Raw genomic sequence first — 10092 nt, 5'->3', positions numbered from 1 at the left:
AGCATTGCCACAAGACAAACCCCACTCACACTAACATCACGGCATCATTCAGGCCATGTTGAGTCATGAGCATTGTGTGGGCGCTAGCATTACAAGCACACACCCCCACTCGTGCTAGCATCACAGCGTTATGTGGGTGCTAGTGATGTTGCAAGCGTGCAGGCACTAGCGTCATTGTGAGCACACTCCCCCATTCACACTAGCATCGTAGCATCACATAGGCGCTCCTGTGCCAAGTGTGACACAGGTGCTTGTGGCCCTGTTTGCGTCGCATACGCAACTGCTGCCCATTTCTGCATGCATTTGTGGCCCCGTTAACACATGCCCATGAGTAAAGGCGCCTTCATCCCCCCCAGGCCACCAACCCAGAAAGATTGGGGACCTCTGATTTAGGGACCTACATTTGGCAGGCCTACTTGGCTGTGGTGCCTGTGTTGCAGAATATCCTCCCTCCCTGAGATTGGGTTGCAACCATCACTCCTGACTTTCTGAAGATCCCTCAAGATCTGGTTGTATGCCATTGGTCCTCAGGACCTTCGGTAATAGGCAATCTACTAAGATGGCTCTGTCATTATTAACATCCCTTGGCCCATTATTTGTTTTAGCTGCATGTTTAATGTTTTAATACAAATAACTGTTATTTGCAAATTATAATTTTTTAACTTTGTTTTACACCACCCAGAGGCACTAGTTTTGGAGCTGGGTGGCACAATACATATACTTTACTATATATAACAACATGGGTATTAGTCTTGTATTTCACTAACACTGTGTTTTACAAAAGAGGCACCAGGTGTTATTTTCAAGGGATGTCTTATACTCACCTCCGGCACCGACAGTCCCACCCAGCCAGTTCACTTCTGCAGCCAAAGGAGCAGCTTCATTCTGCAGTTGCATTCCAGCCTGCATTTCGCAGTCAGACCTTTCTGGAAGGCTACTGCAGCTGAGAACCAAGTTATGGATTCCATCCATAGCTCGGTTCTCGGCTGCAATGGCCTTCCAGAAAGGCCTGTGACTAAGAAATGCAGGCCTGGCTGCAGAAGTGGGTCGGCGAGGAGAGGCCTGGCTGCAAGGTAAGTGGATGTGGGGCAGCTCCACATCCCCACCCGTTTGATTTTTAGGTGTGCCTCGCCCCAGAACTAGGGCTTATTTTGGGGATAGTTTATATAAGGCCCACCCCCAAAAAATCAAGCTAGGGCTTATTTGGGGGGAAGGCCTTATTTTTGGGAAAACGGTATCTGAAGAACCTAAGGAATATAAATAGCTATGAGGCAAAGTATGCATTCAAAGCTCATGTGTTGCCTCGCATATTTAAAATACTTAAATTATGTTCCATATTTGATTTATGAGAGCTCTTACACACAAAATCATCCTCACAATGTAGTCTTCAAGAAATGAGCACGAATGAGTGCTTATTATAGTTGTATAAAACAGATAAAAGCTGAAATATTTTCATCCCCAAATGTTCTTTCCTGGCATTATAAAAAAACATATTGTCCTGCTCCATTTTCAGAATAGGTGAATCTGGCTATAATGGCTCATTTGATAACTGGACAGAAAATTCTCCAAATATTTTGCAGACTTTAAATAAATTCATCTAGAAGTAGAACATGATATTAAAATTCCTATTTTTCAGGAAATAATTCTTGCATTTGCATTTTTAATTCAGATCTGCACATTTAAAATGTCAAATTCATACCAGGTAATCACAGCTGGATTAGCCCCTGCCAACTTCCTTCTTGCAAATTTTACTTTTTGTAGAGGATACCAATTCACTTCATCTGTATTTATTTCCTTAGTCCATGTACCTCCTTTTCTCAACTGTTTCAGTTCAAAATTCTAAGGAGAAAAAAAGTCAATCTATGAAACCAATATTGTATAATACAGTTCATATTATCAATCGAAGTTTAAATTCCTACTTCATGTGTGTATGTGTATATATACTGAATCTTAGAGAACACATCTATCTTCAAAGTGATTTTATAAAAGAAAATAGTATTTACCTTAAATTTCTGAAAGGCAAATTTACTTTGCCATATTTATTTACTGAAGGAAAAGTGGGGTTAAAATGTAGGAAGAAACTATTTAAAATTCAGTGTTTGTTTGTTGAGTAGCAATTCATTTAACATTTTCCCCTATTTTCAGATATGCCAAAATTAAACCATTAAGTCAATAGCTTACTTTCCAATCCAAAGAAGGTTCCTTTACAAATATATCCATAGTATTAATAAGAACATCTTGATTTATACGGTAGGCTCTTAAAGAATGTACCATCACACTGTATATAAGACCAGATTCTTTCATTGGCAGCATCAAATTAACAAATTGTCGAGTCAAACGGAAAGGCATCAATTCTGGAACTTGCAGAAACTACAAACAAAGAATAAAATTATGAAAAAAATCCATGTAGTAAACAGGAAAAACTTAACTTTTTTAGCAGAAGTAAAAACATGTTACAGAAACATGGCTTCTAGTTATAAATGCATGCATTAGTACATTGTTATGTCTATATTGTTTCTGACATTTAAGACACTCAAAGAAGCTATTAAGTTACTAAGGGTGCAAAATAAAGGGACTGGCAAGTACTTTCCCTTTAAATGTCATATCCATTCTGCCTAGCAGGAAATGTCTGTTATTGTAGAAGCATGTGATGAAAGCAAGCACTGACCTAGAAGGCTATTACATTTTGGTCCTCTTAGCTACTGGAATTGTGATAGCGGAAAGGTGGTGGTGGTGGTGGGGGGAAATGATGCTCTGAATGAATTCTCTGGACATGGCAAAGAACAAGAGCTCAAGGGACCTCATACCTTCTGTGAACAGAAAAAAAAAAAGCCTCTAAAGTCCCATGGTTCCTCAAAAATATCCCCTGAGGCTGTCAGATGTTTTCTACCCTGGTTTCATTCAATAGAGCTAAATGTGTTTGCTGTAAACATTAGAATAAGGACAAGAGGAGAATACCTGTGTTGCTGAACCAAACGCATGTCCAAAGTCTATTCCCACCAAGCCTCCAGTCTCCATACTAATCATAAAATTTGATAAGTGTCGATCACCAATGCCAAGAATCCAGTGGCTGATGCACAGCAGTGCATGGGTGCTGGCAAAATGGGATCGCAGAGACAGCAAGGCTTCTGGAGTTGCACTCATTTTAACAAAGGCTTTCCTTTAGAAAATAAATAGATTTTATATTAGCTGAATATAAACCACCTGAACTACCTTCAGATAATTCCTGGAAATCACAACATTAGAAACTCAGAAATATGGGTTTTCTCCTTATCTTTTCAGACATGTGATAAAAAGTGAAATAAAACAACAACAAAAATTAAGAGTGATTTGTGGAGTAGTAAATATTGCTACTCTATTCACTACTCTTATTTCAAGGCCAAGAGCTTTGCAAGAACACCCTTACCTTAGCAAATCTTCAGGAACACGGTTTTCTCGACGCTGGAAGGACGTAACTACTTCTGTTCGGCTAGCTCTTCTGAAAATTAGAGCAAATAGTGAGAATTATAGTTAGGCAAATATGTGAACTGCAATTAAGAATTGTGTAGCAATGTTTATTTTTAATCTGTGCTTATCCTGAATCCTTATTTTTTGCTCTGTCAGTCTATAAACTAAAAACTACTAGGGTGTGAAGCACCAACAACAGTTAAAGTGTAGTACAGAGAATTTTATTCTAAAATAATTCTGTTTTGGCATTTTAATATCAATGTTTTACAATGTATAAATACTTGTACAAAAACACCAAAATATTTGCATCAAAGATAGGCACAACTAAACATAAATTGTGTTGTGTTGTATACTTCTGTGGCGATTATTTAAAAGGATACAACTTATGCAATCATATATTGAATGTAATTAAACTAAATTGTTCTTAATTCCAAAGATATTCTTCTTACCTGCTTGCAGATTACTAAAACACAATCATAGACTTGCAACCATTCCTTAATTAACATTCTTCTGTGTCTCTATAGTATCTTTTAGTTGTTACCTTTTGTTTTTACTGTGCTTTAGGTATGCTGACAGAATTTGGTCCTGCCTCATAAGTATACTTTAAGCCTATAACAATTGCCATACAGCTCACCTTTGTATTTGGGCCTTCGCAATACAAAAATACATTTATTTATAAAATGATCACAAAAACTTAACACATGGTATCATATCTGGTGGTCGTGTAAAAATATAAAAGCCTTTTGGATTAAGATATGGTGGAATATCCAAAGAATTTTTAGAAGGAGGGTAAAATTTACCCCACAATTGTTTTTGTTAGGTATTGTTATTGATTGTGATATCAAGGAGATTACATTGATGTTAAATTTAATTACAGCCGCAAGGTTGTTAGTAGGGCAATGTTGGAAGAAGGAATCTTTGCCTACTCTGCAAGAGTGGTTTCTCAAAGTTTCTTACTTGGCGGAAATGGCAAAGATTTCGGCTTTCTTGAAGGATCAATCGCAAGAGAAGTATGTTGCGGTATGGAAAAAATGGATAGATTTTATATAACATAAGTTGGATATAAAAAAATATTATTTAGTTTTTTAATAATTTATACTTTTTCTCTTCCTCTATTCTTTTCCTTGTTAAACATTTATTTTTTGTTTTTTTATATATATATATACTATTGTTAATTATTTTATAATTTTTCTAATTAATGTATTTAGATTTTTAACTAATGCTAGACTCATTTATGGTTTATATTTTTTTTCTTAAGATTTTTTGGTTAAATTTTAAATTAAGCCTATATTCAGCTCTGGGAAGATCGGGGGTGGGAATGGGAGGGTTGGGGAGGTGGGGGGGGGAGATTGTTTTGTTTTTGTAAAATTTTAAAAATTTAATAAAAATTATCTTTGGAAAAAAAAAAGAAAGAAAAAAAAACTTAACACATGGAACAATTTGAGTAAATTTTACATAACAAAAGAGCACAGGTTATGATTATAGAATCCATATTATAGTAATTATAATAAATTTTACATATGATCACTCTATCTGATTTGTCTTTCCTGGAAACCTTCGTCTATCACGAAGAAAAAGACAAGACATAGCCAAGAATGGCTTCTCACTCTACCACAGTGGTTTCAACACAGTGTAACTCAAAATATAGTAGAGTATTACATCTCTTTCCAAGTCTTCTAAGCCAGTTCAGGCATAAGGTGAACTCCGCCTGCCATCCTTGGGGCAATGTGCTTAGAGGGGGCTGTAAAGCGCTATATAAGTCAAAGTGCTATTGATATTGCTATAACTATGTGGAATGCAGAGAAATAGAGGCGGGGGAAGAAGGGGAGCAGGTGTGGATGATCAGTCACTGCAGAACTGCTGTATCTTCAGAAGCAGCTCTAAATGCAGTATTTACTGGAACAGCAGATGGGAATATCCTGCTGACAATAATTTATGTTTGTGGTGGAGGAAGGAGAACCAAAGTATCTGATGGAGAATAAGCATTTCCAAGACTTACTTGAACATAGTCATGTAACGTTCAATTCCATCTCTTTCCCCCATCTTGCACAGCCAATCACTATAGTCAGCACAAGGACCTTTGGGGCTTTAGAGAGGGAAGAATACAAACTTAGTTTACATGAAAGCATTTATACATTATTTGAACTATTAAAAATGCTTACTTTCTGGTTTGATTTTAGCATTGATAAATTAATGTACCAAATGTTGGGGTCCTTGGTGTTCTCTAAGCGTGTTTCTTTTCTTGCAAACTTTTCATTACCAAACTAGGTATCATTATCAGTGCATTCGTTATCTAATTTGGTAATGAAATATCTGGAAAAAAATCAACCATGATCAGAGAGTACCAAGGATCCTACAGTTCAACCCTAAGCTACAACTATTGTCTTTTATTGGTAGTATATTAAACATTTTACCTATATTCTAGAATAATATAAAGACTAACTTTATTTGCAGATGACTGTTACATCTGTTAATAAAACATAACCAAAAAGAATGTGAACCATTCATTGTTATCAGTGCTATATTCAATCAAGTTAGTTCAAATTGTTACAAGAACCCCCACAACTGTTTAAGGGAAAAAAATAGTCTGTTACATAAAATCTGCTCACAGAAAAATGCCAGGCACCTGATATAAACCAAAAGACAGAAGGTTAGTGGGGCTGATAAATATTCAACTGAATGTATACATTCAAACTCAAATGAAGCTGTCAAACAAATTATGTCACAAAATATCACACAAATTTTGATAAGGGCCAATAAGTAAAGACAAGGGTTGAAATGTTGGCACAAAGAATTTTCTTTGATTAGGCCTTCATATGAGCCTAAAATTATACATGATCTGTCTATGATTAAGAGCTGCTTTCATCATTAGTTAGCATTTCATGAGGGGGGAAAAATACTTCCGTAATGAAAAGTAGATTCTGTTGAGTGATGCCCAGTGAGGGCTCCTCATACTCCTAATTTTCCACAAGAAATGCCTCCTCCTGCTTTTGATCTGATTTCCACACTAAGCAAGCATTTACACAGATCTGAGTTCCAATTTAATTAAAGTTCACATCCTAATTATTTAAAGTGAAATTTAAAAATCTCTTCCTTGTAAAAAAAACAGTCTGTTGATAAGAATATGGTGATAAAAAAGCCTCAGGTAATAAAAATCTTCTTGCTTAAGTAATAAAATATATAGGTGAACTCATGCTGATTAAATAAATAACTTCCAATCATTATCTTGGTCAGGAAATACTTCAAATAACCTCTAAAGGTTATTGTTAGCTGATCCAATGGATATTAGTACAATGAATAATGTTAATTGGAAATACGTAACAATAGAAGCAAAGAAAGTTTTAACAGTTATGCTCCACTTACCTGTTATAACAATTCTTTTCCTGTTCAGACATGTTTTTCAAAAGGAACTCTTTTAATGTATAAGTATTCTCTAGCCATTCAATTAGTCCCAATCTGTAAGAAAATAAATTCGAACTTATTTTTGTTAGGATATGGCTGTAGGAGGATGATTGGTAGAACCAGAGGAAAGAATTAAAAGAGGCACCAGTTTAGAATCATTACAAGTCAAGTAAGTCCAACTCTACCCCCCCCCACACACCCCAAAATGCCATTTATCTAGTTCTAACCAGGTGCTAACCATTAATCTGAGAAGATTCCTGTGCATAGGCTTTAACAATAAATTAGTACTCTGGAACTTCTGTGTATGGATCTGATTTTTCACACCTGACAATAGCAAAATAAACAAAATGTATTTCTTACATAGGAAAAAATATCTAGAGAAACTAGACCAGTGAAGGCGAATCTTTTAGAAACCGAGTTCCCAAACTGCAACCCAAAACCCATTTATGTATCATCGGGTACCGGGTGGGCGTGGCGCATTGGTTGGGCTTGGCTGCGATGGTAACGGCAGACTGGGTGGGACTAAAAACTCAGTCAATCAATTCCAACTTTGAGATACCTTTTTTTTCCTGCGAGAAGTTAAAATTGATTGATTTTTTTTTTTTTTTTGGACACAGTGGCAGAGGCCTAAAGTGAAAAAGTTTTATAAAACCCAGCTGAAGGCCTAGGACTGGGGAGACGGTGCGCATGCCCACAGAGAGGGCTTTGCATGCCACCAGTCGCACGGTGCCATAGGTTCGTGCTTGGGTATGGTTAGGAAGGCACTGACTTTTCTAGCCTGCCCTATCTATGTTTCCTGATAAAATATATGGGAAAATCCCATTGGAGGAAAATTCCACTTAGGGTTAGGGTTAGATCATCCTGCACTCATAGAGGAAAATGGACATCGCCAACAAATTCAGAGTGCTTGGGTATGGTTAGGAGGGCGCTGAGTATTCTAGCCTACCTTATGTATGTTTCCTGGTAAAATACATGGGAAAATCCCATTGGAGGAAAATTCCACTTAGGGTTAGGTTACCATGAATTCAGAGAGCAAAATGGACATTACCAACAAATTCGCAGTGCTTGGGTATAGTTAGGAGAGCCCTGACTTTTCTAGCTTGCCCTATCTACGTTTCCTGGTAAAATACATGGGAAAAATCACATTGGAAGAAAATTCCACTTAGGGTTAAGATTAGGTCACCATGAACTCAGAGCAAAATGAACACCATCAACAAATTCGGAGTGCTTGGGTATGGTTAGGAAGGGGCTGGCTTTTCTAGCCTGCCCTATCTATGTTTCCTGGTAAAATACATGGGAAAATCCCATTGGAGAAAAATTCCACTTAGGGTTAGAGTTAGGTCATCATGAACTCATAGAGCAAAAGGGACATTGCCAAGTAATTCGGAGTGCTTTGGTATGGTTAGGTGGGCACTTAATTTCTAGCCTGTCCTATCTATGTTTTCTGGTAAAATACATGGGAAAATCCCATTGGAGCCAAATTCCACTTAGGGCTAGGGTTAGGTCACCATGTACTCATAGACCAAAATGGACATCGCCAACAAATTCAGAATACTTGGGTATAGTTAGGAGGGTACTTACTTTTCTAGGCTGCCCTATCTATGTTTCCTAGTAAAATACACGGGAAAACCCCATTGGAGGAAAATTCCACTTAGGGTTAGGGTTAGGTCACCATGTACTCATAGAGCAAAATGGACATCGCCAAGTAATTCAGAGTGCTTGGGTATGGTTAGGTGGGCACTTACTTTTCTAGCCTGCCCTATCTATGTTTTCTGGTAAAATACATGGGAAAATCCCATTGGAGCAAAATTCCACTTAAGATTAGGGTTAGGTCACCATGTACTCATAGAGCAAAATGGACATCGCCAAGTAATTCGGAGTGCTTGGGTATGGTTAGGTGGGCACTTACTTTTCTAGCCTGCCCTATCTATGTTTTCTGGTAAAATACATGGGAAAATCCCATTGGAGCAAAATTCCATTTAGGACTAGGATTAGGTCACCATTAATTAATTAATTAATTAAAATTTATAGACCGCCTCATTCCCGCAGGACTCCGGGCGGCTAACAATAAAAACACAATATAACTTAACAAGACAAACAATACAGTAACATTCATCCAGGAGTCAGATTTTATAAACCCCAGGCCTGCCGGAAAAGCCAGGTCTTAAGCAGCTTGTGGAAAACCAACAGGGTGGGAGCGGTCCTAATCTCCGGGGGGAGCTGGTTCCAAGATGTGGGCGCCATCACAGAGAAAGCCCTCCCCCGCGGCCCCGCCAAATGGCACTGCTTGGCCAACGGGACCTGAAGGAGGCCCAGCCTGTGGGATCTAACCGACGAAGGGAACTATGAGGTAGTAGGCGGTCTCGCAAATAGCCTGGCCCTGAGCCATATAGAGCTTTAAAGGTAATAACCAACACCTTGAATTGGACCCGGAGACCAATAGGCAACCAGTGCAGCTCGCGGAGGATAGGTGTAACGTGGGTGTACCGAGGAACACCCGCTATCACCCGCGCAGCTGCATTCTGGACCAACTGTAGTCTCCGAATACTTTTCAAGGGTAGCCCCATGTAGAGCGCGTTGCAGTAGTCCAGGCATGAGGTGACAAGGACATGAGTGACTGTAAGGAGAGCCTCCCGGTCCAGGTAGGGTCGCAACTGGTGCAACAGACGAACTTGTGCAAAGGTCCTCCATATACTCATAGAGCAGTGGTTCTTCACCTGTGGGTCGGGACCCCATTTGGGGTTGAACGACCATTTCACGGGAGTCGCCAAACAACGCAGTCCGCCATTTTTTTCCCCTTTTCCTTAGCTGTGCTACTCCCTTTTCTTCTATTGGCTTTTGAAAGCCAATAGAATAGACTCTCTTGAATAGAGTCTAATTCTATTGGCTTTCAAAAGCCAATAGGAATTGTCCAGGCTGTCTCTGCCCTGCTGAGCCCGCCAAAAGTCCCATTCTGCAAACAGTGCTGCACCAGTTGAGTAGTCCTCGACTTACGACCGGTTGAGTAGTCCTCGACTTACAACTGGTTGGGGGGTCGCGGCATTAAAAAGGTTGAGAACCACTGTCATAGAGCAAAATGGACATCGCCAACTAATTTGGAGTGCTTGGGTATGGTTAGGAAGGGGCTGACTTTTCTAGCCTGCCCTATCTATGTCTCCTGGTAAAATCCCATTGGAGGAAAATTCCCCTTTGGGCAGTGGTTCTCAACCTGTGGGTCGTGACCCTTTTGGGGGGTCACATGAG

General features: G+C 38.8%; 1 protein-coding gene across 2 annotated transcripts in view; it reads right to left on the bottom strand.

The window, feature by feature from the left end:
* The window catches only part of PRKDC (protein kinase, DNA-activated, catalytic subunit), a 94458-nt gene that overhangs the window by 1108 nt on the left and 83258 nt on the right, over positions 1-10092 (bottom strand). For both annotated transcript variants that reach the window (XM_039333722.1, XM_039333723.1), the window contains exons 80-85: positions 6811-6903; positions 5447-5533; positions 3407-3478; positions 2959-3160; positions 2182-2370; positions 1700-1839 (exon numbers count right to left, since the gene is read on the bottom strand). In XM_039333722.1, coding sequence (XP_039189656.1) covers positions 1700-1839; positions 2182-2370; positions 2959-3160; positions 3407-3478; positions 5447-5533; positions 6811-6903 — 783 coding nt within the window. The remainder of the gene's footprint in view (positions 1-1699; positions 1840-2181; positions 2371-2958; positions 3161-3406; positions 3479-5446; positions 5534-6810; positions 6904-10092) is intronic.

The sequence above is a fragment of the Crotalus tigris genome, unplaced genomic scaffold (genome assembly GCF_016545835.1).
Source record: "Crotalus tigris isolate CLP2741 ecotype Arizona unplaced genomic scaffold, ASM1654583v1 scf7180000024506.7606697, whole genome shotgun sequence".
In the NCBI taxonomy this organism is placed as follows: Eukaryota; Metazoa; Chordata; class Lepidosauria; order Squamata; family Viperidae; genus Crotalus; species Crotalus tigris.
Note: the sequence above shows the minus strand (reverse complement) of the source record. Positions and strands in the feature narration are given on the sequence as shown.